Source organism: Paramisgurnus dabryanus, chromosome 8, assembly GCF_030506205.2.
Source record: "Paramisgurnus dabryanus chromosome 8, PD_genome_1.1, whole genome shotgun sequence".
NCBI classification, from domain to species: domain Eukaryota; kingdom Metazoa; phylum Chordata; class Actinopteri; order Cypriniformes; family Cobitidae; genus Paramisgurnus; species Paramisgurnus dabryanus.
The window spans coordinates 7,686,158-7,704,502 of NC_133344.1; the positions used below are offsets into that span (position 1 = coordinate 7,686,158).

Genomic DNA, 18,345 nt, shown 5'->3' on the forward strand with positions numbered 1-18,345 from the left:
CGCTTGAGGACCTAGAAACTGAATACAGTACTGAAATGTCAGGACGTTAGGGTAGAAGAAAATGACAGGTTTAAAATCAAATATATCTACATGCAAAAATATACTTTATAAAATGCACTATTGTATTCATACTTTGATAAACTTATAAAATATATTTTTTGCTGTATGGGTTGTAGAATTAGAAATTTGTACATTTTGAAAAATTTTGATATGTGAAGATTAAAAAGAAACAAATATATTTAATTAAGCTTTACTTTCTACAAATTGTATTTAGTTTATATTAAAACATATTTTTGGCCAGATATTTTTTTTTTATATAACAGCCCCAATAAGCTGTGGTTTACTATACATTCATTATGCTTTATCGTTTCCTGCTATGTGCAAACAGATGAAATATCAGCTTTGCTGTATTTTCATTTAAAATAAGAATGTAAATGATTATGTAGGAAGATAATTTCGAAGCAATGTTTTGACTCTTCCTGGGGTGAAAGCTGTCCTTCTTTGCACACAGACACTGGGGATGAGATGTCCCGAAAGTTTTTATCACTCCAGTACACACACACATAACCTTGTAAACATAATCCTGAAAACATAATCCTGATTTGCACATTACATTAAGATGGATGGCTTTATTATTAATTTATAGACAACTGATTTTTTTGTGATATATCATGATTTTGGACAGTTAGTTGAACGATGTGCATGAGTGCCTAATACCGCCACATCAGCAGATGGCGCTGGAGCCCTGCGGTACATTACATAGATTCACCGACGAAAAATACACGAATCGCGCGGATCAAAGAAATTTGTTCTTTAGCTCTAAAAGATTTTTACAGGTAAACATAATAGTTGTTTAACTTTAGTGTTGTGTACAAATGCAAAGCAGTTGTAGTTTAAATATAATGATAAAACGTGGTTGTGTAAGTGTCTCAGTAATGTTTGGAGATGTGAATGTCAGAAATGTTGTATTATTTGTTATAGAGTTACACTAAAGATGGAGATTGTTCTAGACGACATGGATCCAGAACCCATCAAGACTGAACACGACGATCCTGAGGGGAAAAGTGGTCGGTAACCAGATTTAGTAGTTGACGTTTGAACACAACAGTAACTGTGAAATAATAATGATAACGTAGGGAATTAACCCCAAAAGATTAGATAAAATAGTCTCTGTTGCTTTGCTATTAAACCAGGTTTACTTTAAATTATGTTCATTTTTATTTCTTATTTACCTTTATTGATTGATTGATGTGATTATTTTAGATCGTGAGGAGGACAGTGAAGGTCTCACTGTGGTGAAGGTAGAACAAAGTGAAGAAAAATTCCAGACTGACAACAACAGTTCCTCACAAAGCAAAAAGAAGCAGAAAAGACCTTGCAATGAAGAAAAGCCTTATTCATGCCTTTTGTGTAAAAAGACATTCAAGAGTTTGTCCAGTCTGGATTATCACATGCCCCTTCACTCTGGAGAAAGGCCGTTTGATTGTGATAAATGTGGCAAAAAATTTGTTTCATTAAATGCTCTGGAGTCACACGTGACAAATCATGAACGCCCTTGCTTGTGTCCTGTATGTGGCAAGGCGTTTTCACGAGAAGACCAATTAAGAGTTCACCAGACAATTCATACTGGCGTAAAAGATTACGTGTGTCAGGTGTGTGATAAGGGCTTTCGATTGGCCAGTGGATTCAAGTACAGGTCTCTGCGGAACAAAAAAGGGGTGTTTCCCAATTGGGGGTGTTTTCAAACTGGGAGTAGGCGTTTTTAACCATCCAATCAAAAACGCACGGAAGCCCTGACGTCATTCGGAAGCCCTGAAAAGCCATACATCATTATAATTTACTTTCGCGTTTTTGATTTAAATACAGGAATAAAAAATAATGCAGCATGTCACTTTTTCTGAGTGCCTAATTGCGGACGTATGGAAACATTTTCTTTACGAATTCGCCTAAAGAAACGTGTGATAATTTTAAGTTGCTAAAAGGAAGACAGATAACTAACATAAAGTTACATATAAATATGTACCCTTACGAAATATGATGGTTTTATTGTGGTAAAAGTGTAGTAACCATGTTTTTTTTGGTGTATTGATTACTATCAGCAAAACCATGGTTTTACTACACGGTTTAAATATGGTTTTTGAAAACCTGGTTGTCAAAATATGACTATTTTGTGGTTACCATGGTTTTACTACAGTAAACATGTTTTTTTGTTTTAACTGTAGTAAAACCATGGTTATTTTTCGTAAGGGCAATTCAGTCAGAAAAATAAATAAATATCCAAAGGGATACAAACTATTTATTGTGTAATATATTCAAAAACTATGAAGTAATCTTGAATCATTCAGAAACCATTTATGCCAGAACAGTATGTTGTTGAGATTCAATATGTAAATAACACAGAAAACACGCAACAGAGAGCGAGAGTGATATGTATTTTATTTATATAAGGCAAACAGCAAATTTTATTATATTATGGTGTAAGCCTTTTTCATAAAAGCTATAAAAATGTGACATAACTGCACCAAATCAACAGATGAGCACCATTAAAACCAAATACCTTCCACAGATCAATAGACAGCATTTTACATTTCGTTTACTTAAGTTATTTATAATTAACTTTATTGTAAGTGTATTAGGGTCCCCCCATCAATACAAATATAAAAGCACATGATTACTTTGGTCTAACTTGTCATATTTTTACAGAATGGGCTTTATATGTATTACTGATATTTAACTGACCTTGTAAAATGGATTATAATAAATAAAATATGTGGACCTGAAATGATGACTCAGAAAAAGTTAAACATTAGGATCAGTTTATTGACTAACCATATAGCCAAACTCATAGTCTAACACTTAAAACAAATTATTTTAAATGTAATATTCTCTTAGAGAAGTGTAATAAAAACAGAAACTAAAAAGTAGAAATGAATATACAAGAGATAAAGGTGACAAAAAACAAAAACAACATTAGGATCAGTTTATTGATCGCATAGTTACATTCCAAAAAACAAATTCTCAGTTTAAGTGCAAAATATTCTAAAAGGTGTGCAATAAAAACATCTAGGGGCGGTTTCCCGGACAGGGATTAGACTAGTACTAGACTAAAATAAATGTAAGAGCTGCCCAAACTGAAAACAACTTGAAATAACATATCTTAAAATACATCAGTGCCCTTTGTTTTGCCTCAAAATGCACAGAAGTAATGTTTTTAGTAAGGCATGTTTGTAAAAACTAGTTATAATTTCTAATTAAGCTAAGGTCTAGTCCTGCTTTAAGATAATCCCTGTCTGGGAAACCACCCCCATAGTTTCAAATTAGATTACTTTTCCTCCAGCCTCATAAAAACGATGTGTCGATTCCACAAAATCCCTCGCAGTCATCACAGGACTAAAACCCTGCAACACGCATCTTTGTCCTCTACCTCTGTAGCCTGCTCCATGATTCTTGTACAAGGTGTCACACTGGAGGCATCTGGATATTGAGTAAGGAATCGTGTACAGGGTTCTGTAGTTCTCATTAAATGCTTTCCAGTTCACCACACCTGATAAAAGTATAAAAAAAACTGATCTCATTCACAAGCAACTGCATTTAGTGCAACAATGTACTGACCAATGTTATATGTTAATTGTGAAAGAAACAAACACAGCCGTTTTTACCTAACAATGATATCAAGTAAGATGGTTAATAAGACACTAATAAAACCTACTGTCCAGCCACCGAAAAATTTGCCAGAAACACAAAAATTCCTTGCATACAATGTAAAGCAACTGCATGTAAGGGCAAGTTTGCGGATTGCAAAATCGCCATCATGAACCAAAACTTCCAGCAAGATTGCTCAAAAAACTAGCAGAGGAAGCTTTAGGGCAGGGTTACCCAAATCTTACCCCGGAGGGCCGGAGCACTACAGAGTTTAGGTCCAACCCTAACCAAACTTACCTACCTGTGATTTTCTAGTGATCATGAAGACCTTGATTAGCTTGCTCAGGTGTGTTTGATCAGGGTAGGAGCTAAACTCTGCAGTGCTCCGGCCCTCCAGGCTAAGATTTGGGGAACCCTGCTGTACAGGAACAAAAGTAGTGGTCATAATAACCCAATTGCACTTTAAAGATTGAGTAAAATGGCGAATACAAGCCTGCTGTATTTTCAAGGGTGTGTCACTGAGGAGGACACAAGGAAGAGACGGGTTGTTCAACTTCGTGCAGTGCCTAAAGAAACGACAGGCAGATGATGTTAAAGTACCGCGAGTTTGTTTCGAGAACCATATGGAGAAATCTAATTTCGACTAGATCTCACGTTACTTTGACGTCATCCGCCTGTCGGTTCTTGCAGCGCCACATGCAGTCGAACAAACCTAATAGAACATCAATAATTTGAGGAGAAAAAGAGGAAAACAACAAATTCTACTTATGTTTTTTTTATTGTTTATGGTTTAATATATTATATGCCAGTGTTTCTTCTTACTTACTGAAAGAGCTTGAGTCACCTGTTATGAGAATAGAAATGTTCAATTATTGACAATCAACATGTTCCTAGTCCTAATCTATCCATCTTTCTAATAGACCTGGCACTGCACACAGTGAATACTGTTGGCTCTGTAAGTTGCTTAGGATAAAAGTCTGATAAATACATGAATGCAAGTTTAAATGAAAATCTAAAATTTTATCATAATGGAGGACTGCAGTTACATTACCAGTTTACGCTGTGACCGAGTCAATGGCTTGCTCCAGCAAGCTTTAGTAGGTTTTATCATATGTAGTGTGGTCATTTGAGGACCCCTGTTATTTTCTTTACCTAAAGACACAATAAAGACAAAGACATATTATAACTGTGCATAGCCATATAAAAATTCTGCAAAATATCATTACTTGCACTTCAGAGGTAAACCGCTTAAGTGTCACAGATATGCCTATATCGCAAGATAGTGACTTTGACCGGAAGTATATTTTGATTGGAAGTACCAATCAATATAATATGGACTAACAGCTGCTTGTTTTCTCCCAAACACGAATTTACTTGTTTAAAAATAACAATAGCAGATAATGTCCATTTAGGTGTTACTTTGAAATGACTGAATAATGTTTCAAATGTTTTATATTTTTTAGCATTATTATCAAAACATATGTTAGACAGCTGGAAATGTTGAATAAAATAACGAGACCCTTACGAAAATTAACCATGGTTAAAAAAACATGGTTACTGTAGTAAAACCATGGTAACCGCAAACTAACCGTGATTTTGTTAACTATAATGAGTGTAGTTAAACCATAGTTTTGCTGATAGTAATCAATACACCAAAAAAAAACATGGTTACTACACCTTTACCACAATAAAACCATGGTTAATGTTCGTAAGGGGACATACCTATTCGCGTATGCCGTCATTACGGGGGTCTTAAGTCCAACATGTGCACATTTGGAGAAATACTTACACATTTTACTTCTTATTTCTTTAGACTGAATAATTATTTATCTTCCAATTCCAAAGTATGCGACCTGAGGATCTAATTGTGGTGTATGAGTGTTATTCCTCGTTTGTTTGTTTGCATGCATTGCTTACTTGCTGCGTTTAAATGCGTTTAAAGTACGTTTTCCCTTCTTCCGGTCAAAGCCGCCATATTGTGACATAATATGCAATATTGTGAGTGAACGTTACAATGAACTTAGTCGGTAACAAGCAACAAAATAACCTACATTAATCAAAAGCATTACACAAATCGGCAACAATTCACTTACATGCATATGCAGGCGATCTCTCTCGGTAGCAGGCGGCGCTCATCGCAGCGTCAGGGAATCGCCCACTCAATTTGAGCCAGTCAGACAAAGAGGTGGAAAAACACCTATTTCAGTTTGAAACCGCCCCCAATTGGGAAACACCTCTTTTTGTTCTGCAGAGACCTCCTACTCAGTGGATTGGCAAGGCACATAAAACGGGTTCACACGAGAGAAAAGCCTTTCAAGTGCTCACATTGTGAGAGTTGTTTTTCAGAAAGAAGTAGTTTGAAGGTGCATGAGAGATGCCATACTGGGGAGAAGCCACACCAATGCCTTGTATGTGAGAAGAGATTCACCCAATTATATCAATTACAATCTCATATGAAATCCTGCCACAGTGAAAGTACTGACGGCTTTGAAAACTAGTTTCCTTGTTAAAAGTTTACCCATTCAACAACTCATTATTTTTACTGTACACTTTGCTAATTCCATGCACATGTGTGTGATGTCACCAATAAAGCCTGTGCTTCAGAATCAGATGATGTGTGTTGTATTGTCTCTTATCACATTTGTGTCTTTGAAAACCTAGCTAAATTGTTTATTTGTATTTTACTATTTTCCACAAAAAATCATGCTAGATAATGTAAACACAAATTTTTGAAAATATAACTTTGATATCTTTTATGTTAACTAAGGCCATGTCAAAGATTGAAATGAAATTAGGGATTGAAATCCTACTTTGATGATCCTCATCTCATAATTAGATTTAGATTTTAACCTGGATTTCACGGAAAGGGTCACGCACATTTATATTAATACATTTAGGGGGGGTTTCCCGGAGAGGTTTTAGATTAATGCAGGACTGGGCCTTACTTAAATTAGGACATTTAAGTAGTTTTTACAAACAAACCTTACAAGAAACTATACTGATGTACATCTTGACACAAAACAATGGCATTGAGTAGGGCTGCATAACAATGAATCGCAACTAATCGTTTGCAGAATTTAAGTTTTTGTTTACATCATATATGTGTGTGTGTGTGTGTGTGTGTGTTGTGAATAATAAATATGGATATATAAATGCACACAAATATTTAAGAAATATTTACATGTGTATATACATTTATATATATATATATATATATATATATATATATATATATATATATATATATATATAATAAAAGTTTTTGTTTACATAATATATGTGTGTGTACTGTGTATAATAATTATGTTAATATAAATACACACATATACATGTATAATTTTAAGAAGAAATATTTATTTTTATAATAAATACTTATATATATATAATATAGATTATATATATAAATAGAAACATGTATATACACCTGCAATTGTTTCATAATTATATATGTGTGTATTTACACATAATTATTATACACAGTACATCCACATATATTATGTAAACAAAAACTTTTATTCTGCAAACGATTAGGCATGACTAATCGTGAGGCAGCACTACTATTTTTTACTATTTAATACTATTATACTAACACATGTGAATAATTTTTTTTTTCTTGAAGTTATAGATGCATGTGTGTGTATTTATATAAACATAATTATTAAGCACAGTACACACACACATATATGATGTAAACAAAACCTTTTATTCTGCAAACGCCTAGTTGCGATTAATCGTTATGCAGCCCGCGCATTTTAGTCTGGAACTAGAATAAGCCCTGTCCAAAAAACCACCCCTTAAAAATCTAAATTTCCTGATGGTATTTAGATTTTTTTTAAAGTATTTACCCTTGATAAATAATGCCATAAATAATTATTTTAAATGACACCTTTATTCGATAAAAGTTTATCTAAATGACTTAAGTCGATTACACGGATAGTTCACCCAAAAATGTAAATTCTGTCATAATTTTCTGATCATCATGTTGTTGTAAACCTGTATGATTTTTTCCCTAATGAACACAAAAGAGGATATTTTGATAATGGATGGTAAACACACAGGTGACAGTATCCAATTAATTCTATCATATTTGTTTTTCCTACTATGGAAGTCAATGGATACAATCAGCTGTGTGCTTTCCATACATTAATCAAAATATCGTCTTTTGTGTTCATCAGAAAAATCATACAGGCCTAGAACAACATTAGGATAAGAAAATTTAGTTTTTGGATGAACTATCCCTTTAAATATTTTTTTCCACTTAATGTAATCATAAATGAAAAGATTTTTTTTTCAGGGCCAAGGCAGAATGTGTTTTAATGTGCAAAATCACATAAATACAATTAGAGTTATAATGTAGAAAACAAAGTAAAACTATGAAACAAACAAAAACTAAAATATTGGAGGAATGTCCCATCTACTGATGTCTTTGATTGGTTGTCCACCATGACCTATGATTTCCTTAGAACACACAAATGATATGTTTTGACACACTGATTTATTCAAGTTCCACGAGTAGATCTCCATCTCCTACTGTATCTCCCGCTTTACAGTGCACACTTTTCACCGTGGCGGCATTAGCCGCAGTCATGCTATTCTGCATCTTCATGGCTTCGATCACACAGATCTCTTGGCCCTCTGCGACCCTATCGCCTGGTTTTACAGACACAGCCACCACAGATCCCGGCATGGGAGAGCGGAGGATATTACTGGTGTCTTCTGGAACCTTCTCAGGCATGTGCTTACCGAGAGATGCTTCCAGTTTACTCAGCACACGCAACTTATATGAAGTGCCTAGATACTGCAGGGTGATCTCCCCTGACGCTGTCCGCAGAAGGCACTGGAGAGTCCTGTATTTTCCGTTGACGGTGATGGGGAGCAGTGCCGAGGCCAAATTCCATTCTCCAGACACATCGACCTTTTCTCCATCTATCTCTACCGTGTAGTCGTTTCCGGACCGAGACACACCGACCATGTGAACAGCTTTATCGAGCTCCACGATTAACTCCCAATACTTGGTCTCAGGAGGAACGATAGACACCCTTAGATCTCCCAAAAACTTCTGTGAACGAAGCTGTGCTGCTATGTAGAGCGCAGCAGTGGTGGCCACCAGCTCGCATCTCTCTCCCGTTGTCAATACGTGACCTTTGAACCCATCAGGATACACCTCTGGGAGAAACTTCGTACTGATGTTGCCAGACACAAAGCGAGGGTGAATGATGATCTCTCTTAGAAGAGGAATGTTGTGAGTTACACCTCGAATGACGTAGTTATCGAGTGCATTTTCCATTTTTTTCAGAGCCTCTTCTCGGGTGTTACCATGCGTGACTAGCTTTGATATCATGGGATCGTAATAAATGCTGATGTCACTTCCTTCTTGGATTCCACTGTCCACCCGAACATCAGCCAAGTCGAGCGGCTCCTGGTACTGGGAGAGCCGGCCGATAGAGGGGAGACCGAACGATCTGTATGGATCCTCGGCATAGACTCTGCTCTCGATAGCCCAGCCGTTTATGGGTATATCTGATTGTTTGTGCTGGAGTTCGTAACCTTTGGCGATCCGAATCATCTGTTGCACCAAATCCAACCCTGTAATACACTCTGTGATGGGGTGTTCGACCTGCAAACGGGTGTTCATCTCCAAAAAGTAAAAATTCTTTTGAGAGTCAACGAGAAACTCAACAGTGCCGGCCGAGCAGTACTTCACAGCTTTAGCCAGAGACACGGCCTGCTCCCCCATCGCTTTCCGAGTTTGTGGATCCAAAAAGGTGCTGGGCGCCTCCTCTACCACCTTCTGGTTTCTCCTCTGGATGGAGCACTCTCTCTCGTTTAACCACAAGGCATTGCCGTGCTTATCCGCCAACACCTGAATTTCGATGTGTCGTGGATTATCGATGAACTTTTCGATCAGCAGACGATCGTCTCCAAAACTAGACGCGGCTTCTTGGGAAGAAAAGCGAAATCCTTCTCTGGTTTCCTCTTCATTCCAAGCAATCCTCATTCCTTTACCACCTCCACCAGCGGACGCTTTAATCATAACAGGATAGCCGATCTCTGCTGCGATTCGAACGGCCTCCTCCGTATCCTTGACCACCCCATCAAACCCCGGGATGGTGCTGACTTTGGCAGCTTTGGCAATAAGTTTGCTCTCGATCTTATCCCCCATGGCCTGGATTGCATGTGTGTCAGGACCAATGAAGGTCACCCCTACCTCTGCTAATCTTCTGGCAAATTCTTTATTTTCAGACAGGAAACCATACCCGGGGTGAACAGCTTGAGCTCCAGTCTGTTGGATGGCCGTCATGATAGCGTCCATGTTAAGGTAACTTTGACTAGTAGGTGCAGGTCCGACACATACAGCTTCGTCTGCCATCTTCACGTGAACCGCACTGGAGTCTACATCACTGTAAACAGCAACTGTCTTGATGTTCATCTTCTTGCATGTTTTAATCACTCTGCAGGCGATCTCACCTCTGTTTGCAATGAGGATTTTATCGAAAGTTTTCTCATTTCTGTCATAAACTGTAGAGTACCGACAGATCACAACACCACAGCTTGGCCTGAAGCAGACATGCGAGTGCAAAACTCGTTGTAATCCTGCAATACTTCTGTAGACCGCCATGATGGACAGATATTATAAATAAAAAGAAATGAAAGAAAGTTCTCTTTCTTTTATCGCTGTCCCTGCAGTGCACGGCGCTAGCGAGCTCCGTGCGGAAATGACGTGTTGAGGTGCCGCGAGGAGACGGAAGTCACGTGACCTACTGGGAGTGCTGTCATGTGATGGTTCCTGCGAATCTTTTCGCAGCCAAACGAAATCAAAAACCGGTCCAAAAGCACTGAAGAGTCGCACGAAGAGTAGATTTGACCTGCTGGGCGGCCATCATGGGGTGCTGTTACAGCAGCGATAACGACACGTCGTCTGAGGTCAGAAACAATTTTTCAAAATACACAACAAACAGTCACAAAATACAGCTGAATGCTATAGGCAAAAATCTCGCTGATGTCTGCTGTGTGTTATTCTGGTTGCGGGAACAGGTCAAGACTGTTTGTTTGTGCTTGAAAATGTTTGATTTTTCTGTAAAGTCTTTAGTATAAACATAATCAAACGACTTGATACTGATTTCAAGGTGATAAAACATGGGGTGCCATGATCTGAAAGTTGCTGGCTTTGTTGTGGTTTTGCACAAACTCTTTTTATGTGTGTTTTTGACGTTGATTGTGTTGTTCTGGATCAAATGTGTCAGATGCCTAGACCTGACATGTGATCTCTCGTGTACATGATGGTATGAGGAAATTACAATATTTGTATATTGCGTACAATACACAGTTTAGGAGTCATTATTGATTTAATTCATTAAAGGGATAGTTCATCCAAAAATGAAAATTCTGTCATCATTTACGCACTGTCATGTTGTTACAAGCCGGTATAAATTTATTTGTTTTGATGAACTCGAAGGAAGATATTTTGAGGAATGTTTGTAACCAAACCGATCACAAGCACCATTCACTTCCATAGTATTTTTTTCTACTATAGAAGTGAATGGGGCTCATGATCAGTTTGGTTACAAACATTCCTAAGGTTTGGGAGTGAGAAAATGTCCACAGAACTTTATTTTTTGTAAACTAGCCCTTCATTTTTTTAAACCTTTATAAAATATTCTATATAATATTTTCACAGTACCAAGTATGTTTGTAACACTTTACAATAAGGTTGTATTTGTTAACAATTAAATAATGCAATAACTAACATCAATTATCAATACTTATACCACGGGTCTGTTGAATGCTTTATTCTGATTGGTTGAGAGTACCAGAGCAATGTTTGTGGTAACAGTGGTATAAGAGGAATAATTGACGACACTCCTTTGAATTATTAAAAAATTAATGCACAACTGCGGTGTAACGGCACTCCGCTTCGCGTGGCATTTCCACCTTGGGTGTGCATTATTTTCTTATAATTCAGTGGCCCGTTGTCAATTATTCCTTACTTCTACAGCATTCATTCATCTTAGGGGGCGTGCACACCAAACTGAAAATGCCACGCGGATGCCGACTGTAGGCGCTTGCCAGCGTTTTTTCAGCTGAGTGCTTTGTTTATCAGTCGTTAAACTATGCACCAGTTGGTTGTTGTGATATTTCTCCCTCCACTCCGATTGGACGTCCAAGTGAGAAGTGACATTGATGAGCAAAGCGTTTCACCCAAAGTTGAAAATTTTTCAACATTAGGCTGGACAATAATTCAGCATCAATATTAGGGATGTTCACATTGACCGTTTAACTGTTAACCGAAGGTAAGAATTTATGACCAATTAACATTATCAGTTAAAATAAAAAAATATTTGTTAATACATGGTGCGTGTTGTCACGAGCTGACAGACATTTCGCCACTTTTCTATTTTTAATTTGTGAATATCCTGTAAATGACACAAATTATTGCTGCCCTGACGGTCTGATAAAGTAATAACTGGTATGAGAAATCATTTGTATGCGTGTTTGGAAGCTGAACGGAGACGCGCGCGTGTCCGCGCAAGATGGTTCTGTTGTTGATCTGTCGCTGCTGTTTGCACGTTCAAAATAAATGTTTTGTTTTTACTAGTTCACAGACAACCGTCAACTGTATTTTTACTCAATGACAATTTCATATTAAAATCTTATAAGTTAACGGTAAATGTTCGGTTTAGAAGCTACGGTTGTCGGTCGGGAAAATTAACTGATATGAGCATCCCTAATCAATATATTTTGCGGTATTTATTTTTCCGATAACGGTGATATGGTTTCTAAACACATTTACGGTATTTCGGTATACATTACAGCATCACGTGGCTGTTCGCATGTCACGTCTAATTCGTGCCCCTCTTCACATTGACTTAACATTGAAATCACTCGCGCTTGACGCCTCTACCGCGGCTGGTGTAAACGCGGCATAAAAATGTGAGGATCAAGGCACCTCTTCCTTCCAAAGTGCGCTCCCGTGGTGTGTTTCATAGCCTGATCGGATTTAAATTGCTCACCTGTACCTTTTGAAAAGTGATGCGCTTCCATTGAAGACAATTGAAAACATACGCCGGTCGCCGGCGTAAACACTTTGGTGTGCACGCTACCTTAGTTTATGTTCATTTCAGCAATTACTAATGCATTTTTAAATCAAAACATTAGTTAAAGGTAGGGTAACAGATTTGATCCTGAAACATTTTTAGTTATGCTGGTTAAAAGTCTCCTCACATCCTGATAGCAATCACTGTGTTAAGTTGTTTAAATGTATTTGTAAAAATTTATGTCATCTGTGAAAGGCGTAGGACCAAAAAATGTTCAACAAATCATAGATTTCGGTCCGAACGGACGTTTCCTTTTATGTCCCTCATACGTAAGCGTAATTTGAATTCCCACCGCGCAGCGAGTCCACGCAGACACCATACGTCATCGGCGCGTTCACGTGCGCTCACCTCCTGTCTGTAAACAGCAAGAACAGCAAACTTTTCTGCTGAATTGACAACCTACACAGGAGCAACAAAACTAAATGCATCTTTTATAACAACAACAGCAAAAACTGCCTGGATCAGCAAGAGCAAAAACCCAAATTAACATCTGTAACTTTACTGCTTTACCACGAGATGCAAACAGCTACAGGAGGCAAAGGGTCTGAAAGGGTCGTTGCACTGTTTATTTTGGTAAGGTAGGTACGCGATATGTTTGTACTGAGATGGATTCAGATATTCTACTTTGATGAAACATTGTGTTGCTTATGAAATTTGTGTTCGTTTACGGATTAGCATAACGATATAGTTACTACGTCTACAAAACCGAACGTGTGCTTAAACTAATTCTGATGTAAACCAGTTGTTTATGTTGGTTATTTTGGAAGTGTTATTCACTTTGTACTGCAAAGTTCTCTCACTGGTGAATGAGACATGAGACGTGACCGTCTGATCTGTGCGTGTTCATGTGTTTGGCATGAGGCGTGACTTTGGATGGCGATTTGACTTGAGGGTGGGATCGGGATTTCATTGCTAGGCGGCTACCGTTAGCATTTTTCAAAATGTGTTACCCTACCTTTAATGCACCGTGAATTAACAGAAATACCTGTATTGACATTAACTAACATTAACAAGAATAAATAAATGCTGAAAGACCATACTGTTCATTGTTTGTTCATGTAAGTTGATGTATTTACTAATATTTACTAATACAACCTTATTGTAAAGTGTTACCGTTTATTTATTTTTATAGCCGCTGAAAGGCAATGTGTTGGTGTTTAACCTGGTTTGTTTTTCTTGTGTGTGAAGGACGAACAACAGAAGCCATTAATTCCTGATCCGAATCAAGAAAGAAAACCGACCAATGGCATGGAGAGAAACACCGACAATCTGCTGTCCAAACGCACAGATGAGCAGTCTCTGCTTAATGGCATTCTCCAGCGGACAGCTTTGTATGAAACACACAGTGGCCTTTTAATCATTACACAATCTGTCTCCTGTCATTACATTAAAACTTGCTTTTGTTTCTGTGAAGGAACATCATTGATGTGGCGGCTGTTGATTCTCAAGGCATGGAGCAACATGAATACATGGACAAAGCCAGACAGTACAGGTTTGTTTCCATCAGGAAAACACAGTTTACGTGAAATTTTAAGATCACAGCTGTCTGTTTTGAAATGGTTGTATTTTTTCAATGTCTGATCAAACTTTTGGGATGATTTTTAATCGGTTTTGTAGCAAGTCAGTGTTTTTAATGGCCATCACCAGTTTGATAGTGTGATAATCTTATCGTTCACCCCCCAAAAAACTGCTCTTTTAAAATAGGGATGCACCGATCTGATACTTGGGATCGGTATTGGGGCCAATCTGGTCCTTTTTTGCTGGATCAGGTATTGGACTTACGGGACAGATCCTTATCCTATATTGCGTTAGTATTATAAAATAACCATACATGTTATTATGCACAATATTCCAAGTCTTCTTAATACACTTGATAGCTTTATGTAAAGAACAAAAGCATATATAAAGATATTTAAGTTCATGGTAACTGATTTGGTACTCACCACTGGGTTAAAGTTCTGGAGAAGCGGTCTAGATCGGATGAAACGCCGCTTTCACATTGGAATTCACATGGGATTGGAATTCTGGTATGGAAATCGGGTGCGTAATGGAAAAAGTGGTATTATAAAGGTAAATGCGTGAACATTGTGTAAACTAGTTTTAGGTGAAACCTGATGGAAGCTTTACATGCTGTTGGACGTATTATGTCAACCAGCCATTAAGCAGTTCAGCATGTCAGCATTGTGTGTGTATTACATAACCATACGTGTTGTACTGACAGAATCATGTGTTTGTTACAGCACAAAGCTGGAGGTTATGAGTAGATCACTGTCACAGAAGAAGCCCGTTCCTCTCCCATCACTCACCAGTCAACCACACCAAGTACTCGCAGCTGACCTGGTGCCCTACACAGATGTACAACAGGTCAGATACGATTTCAGAATTCAACTGTACTCACCTGTCGGATCTAGACAGACAGTTAGCACTTAAAAATCATTTTGTGTTTTGTTTGATTAATTGTTGTTTCTTACATCCACAGGTTTCTAAGATTGCTGCGTACGCATACAGTGCCATCTCACAAATCAAAGTAGATGCAAAAGAAGAGCTGGTGGTGCAGTTTGCTATACCTTGATTCATAACTAATCCCCACCTCCTCACATTTTCTCTCTTCCTGGCCCTTTTCCGTTCTCCATTTTTCCTCCTAACTTCAAGTTTTTCAATCTACAAACGATGCAGAGACCATTCAGACCAGAGCTCCTTGCATAAATCCCTTACGGCCGTAACCCAGCACCCCTCAGATCAGAGCTATATTGGCAATAAGTTGTGTTTGGATATCCAAAACCCTCATTAAACAAATACAACAAACATCTATAACTCGGAGTCAAGCTGCCGAAATCGCTTTAGTGAAGTGACACTTCAACCAGACACGTTGGAGGTTGTTCTTGCAATCGTACAGGCTTGTATGACACAATGCACTGAACACATACTCCCAAACTGTCCATACTCTATATTTATTATCTTACTGGCTAGAAACTGTACTAGAGTCAGTCTAAATTTGCAGTTTGGCTGGATATTATAGCGTCTTGGTGACTAAACACAGAGGTTGTTGGGAGGGTTTGGTTCATCATCGTCCTGCATGTCGTTATTATCCTCATGTAGGTTTCAGGAATCACTGTGGTTTCGAGTTCGTTTAAAATCCCACAAATGTATGCACGGTGGTTCCAGATAACGTTCTGGATTAAAATAGGCAAGGTAATAAATAATAACACTTGTATCTAATCAGAGTAAAATGCACATAATGTAATTATTTCTTAGTTTTTCCATCATACCAAGTGAACCATTTTGCTTTGCACAGTTTGATCAAAACTCTCTCTAAAATTGACGTTTACTCAAGGGATGTAAGCACTGCATGAAATCCATTGTAGTTTCAGACAGTTCAGTCTTATTTTAGCTTTATCATTATTTTTCTTTCGAAGGCAAAACCCCATTACTTTGGGTAGTTAGAGAGTAATAACATCAACATAACACGAGCTTATGTGCACGAGGGTGTGTCTGGTCTTATCAGTAATTTTGGTTCTGTTGAAAAAAAAAGGGTTTCTCTTTGACTTACCTTTCCTAATATCCCATCTGTTCAAATCAAATATACAGTCACATCAGACACGATGGACACCTGGAAAGCAATCTCTATGAAGCCCAGAGCGATGCGGCTTGTCTAACATAAACATACTGTGAGGTGGTGGGTTTGAACTGTGTTGCGATGGAGTGATGTAAGTTTGTAAATTATGTTGTTTGTGTCCATGCCTTTAATGTACAGAGTGTAAAATGATTTGAAATGAAGAGAATGATTAATACAACTCGTAGCAGGAAATGAATGGCTCTACAGCGCCCCCTAGCCGCATTATGCCTTAGTCGTAAGGCCTTGCGAAGAACGGTAGCTTGTTTTTAGCTAATCAAACAGGGAAACTTTTACCTGCATGCTCCACTTTTAAACTATTAAAGCTTATGAAAGTTAAAAAAACATAATTTGTTTTTGCTTTTGTGCCGAACGTAAAGGAAATCACCAGAAAAATCAATTGACTGGTGTTTTTACCTAAAATGCCACAACAGAAATGTTTGTGTAATTATTATTTATTTTTGTTTTTACGTATTTATGCAAACATACAGACAGTGTGGTGATAATTTGCCCTCTTTATCATCGCAAGGCACTTTCATTGAGGTTATTAAAGGGATTAAAGACTCAAATTCAATTTTTTTTATTTTTTTTGGTTTCTGTTGCAGTTTGCTAATAGTATTATTCACTTTTTGTTTGTTATCTAAATGTTGGATACTACCTGATTTACAGAGGTAATTTTCTTAGGCTAGTACCAAAAAATTTAATCTCAATATTCTGTTAATACCGTTTTGTTGAATGAAATAATGCATTAAAGACTTTAAAAAATTATAATATGTTTTTGATTGAGTTCCCTTTGACATTTGCATACTGCAAAGTTTTTATTTTTCACCTATAAAACATGAAAGGTGTAAATTTAAAAGTGAAGATTCGCACTCATCTCTTTCAGTGTCAATTATGTAGCCGATCTTTAAAGTGTTGTTTCTCTATTGCTTAAGAAGTTTCACCAATATCCATGTGACTTCATCGACAACTAACTTAAGCAATGGAAAATTAAGCAAAAGCCTTGTTTACAACAGCTAATATATCTGATATGTTGTAAGCCCTGTTGGCTTTGTTTTTTTGTTTTGTTTTTTTGAGTAAAGATGCTGGTGATTTTACTGTGGAAAGTAAACTTCACAGTCATCTGTGGCATTAACAAAATGCTCCCCCATACATTACATTATGCCCCCTGTTTGGTAACAGCATTGAAATCAACTTTAGATGAGGAAGAACATCAATCACGTGCCATGACAGAGGAAAAAACAATGGATAAAAAAATAATCTCCACTACAGAGAGAAAATGGTTAACAATTGTGTGCTTGTATGCAAAGGGTTGCATGCATAAATAAAAGTCAATTGATTATAAAAAGTTGCAATCATACTTTTGTAATTTTAAAATAATTAAACATTTAAATGCATTGTTATAAATGAATAATACGAAGCAGTGTGATAATGCGATGGACTTCAGTGGTTTAGATTTTGGGAGTGACTGTGATATTTATTTATATGTGATTACTGTTGCTATGCACAGGAGAGTGAGGTTTGTAACAGGATCCTATGTGCAGTTTCAGCACCTGTTGTGTCAAGAACATTAAAAGTACAGACGGAGTGGAAAATCACTGATAGTTCTGATACAGCTCTTTACATCAAGCCTTTTCATATTACTGCACCCACATAATGACTTTTACCATCCAAGATATTTGAAATAATACAAAATTGAGCCTTTCATCATTTTTTGTGTGTTCTGCCGAAGAAATAAATTCATACATATTTCGAATGACATCAGACTTTTTTTATTTCAGGGTGAAGTGTGCATTTAAATTGTAATTTTTGTAAATCTTTGAAAACAACAACAAAACAATTATCGCAGTGTGAGTTAGGGTAAGTGACTTACAAATAAGAGAGCATTTAACATTGTGTACCTTTAAAATACAGTGGGAATGTAAAAATAATAAAATAATATACTTAAATCATTTAGAAATATTCATCGACATGTGGTTTATTTGTCCATTACAA

The 18,345-nt window shown here is 37.2% G+C and overlaps 3 protein-coding genes and 1 long non-coding RNA gene across 18 annotated transcripts; 2 read left to right on the top strand and 2 right to left on the bottom strand.

The window, feature by feature from the left end:
- The first annotated feature begins 731 nt into the window (after nt 1–731).
- LOC135770280 (uncharacterized) lies at nt 732–1,681 on the top strand. Its single transcript, XR_010542577.1, has 3 exons — nt 732–836; nt 982–1,067; nt 1,264–1,681. It is a non-coding gene; the product is annotated as an uncharacterized lncRNA (long non-coding RNA).
- A 1,118-nt stretch (nt 1,682–2,799) lies between these two features.
- LOC135770699 (uncharacterized) lies at nt 2,800–5,901 on the bottom strand. Of its 15 annotated transcripts, none has more exons than XR_010542752.1 (7): nt 5,736–5,901; nt 4,694–4,794; nt 4,469–4,486; nt 4,297–4,354; nt 4,136–4,208; nt 3,944–4,057; nt 2,800–3,544 (listed from the first exon to the last, which is right to left on the bottom strand). XR_010542752.1 is itself a non-coding variant. In XM_065280419.1 (7 exons), the coding sequence occupies exons 2-7, from the start codon at nt 4,766–4,768 to the stop codon at nt 3,318–3,320; spliced, it is 564 nt and encodes a 187-aa protein (XP_065136491.1). In that variant the 5' UTR covers nt 4,769–4,794; nt 5,740–5,901; the 3' UTR covers nt 2,800–3,317. The 15 variants fall into 15 exon arrangements, 12 of the variants coding, with proteins under 12 accessions (XP_065136491.1, XP_065136498.1, XP_065136489.1 ...); XM_065280419.1 differs by having other exon boundaries at nt 3,940–4,057; nt 4,302–4,354; nt 5,740–5,901; XM_065280426.1 differs by having other exon boundaries at nt 4,302–4,354.
- Nucleotides 5,902–7,410: 1,509 nt separating this feature from the next.
- On the bottom strand, nt 7,411–10,404 carry pcca (propionyl-CoA carboxylase subunit alpha). Its single transcript, XM_065280430.2, has one exon. It carries the CDS (start codon nt 10,259–10,261, stop codon nt 8,138–8,140), a length of 2,124 nt encoding a protein of 707 aa, XP_065136502.1. The 5' UTR covers nt 10,262–10,404; the 3' UTR covers nt 7,411–8,137.
- A 21-nt stretch (nt 10,405–10,425) lies between these two features.
- On the top strand, nt 10,426–17,119 carry lamtor1 (late endosomal/lysosomal adaptor, MAPK and MTOR activator 1). The gene is made up of 5 exons (XM_065280431.2): nt 10,426–10,566; nt 13,926–14,068; nt 14,152–14,229; nt 14,978–15,101; nt 15,217–17,119. The coding sequence occupies exons 1-5, from the start codon at nt 10,525–10,527 to the stop codon at nt 15,307–15,309; spliced, it is 480 nt and encodes a 159-aa protein (XP_065136503.1). The 5' UTR covers nt 10,426–10,524; the 3' UTR covers nt 15,310–17,119.
- The last annotated feature ends 1,226 nt before the right edge of the window (nt 17,120–18,345 follow it).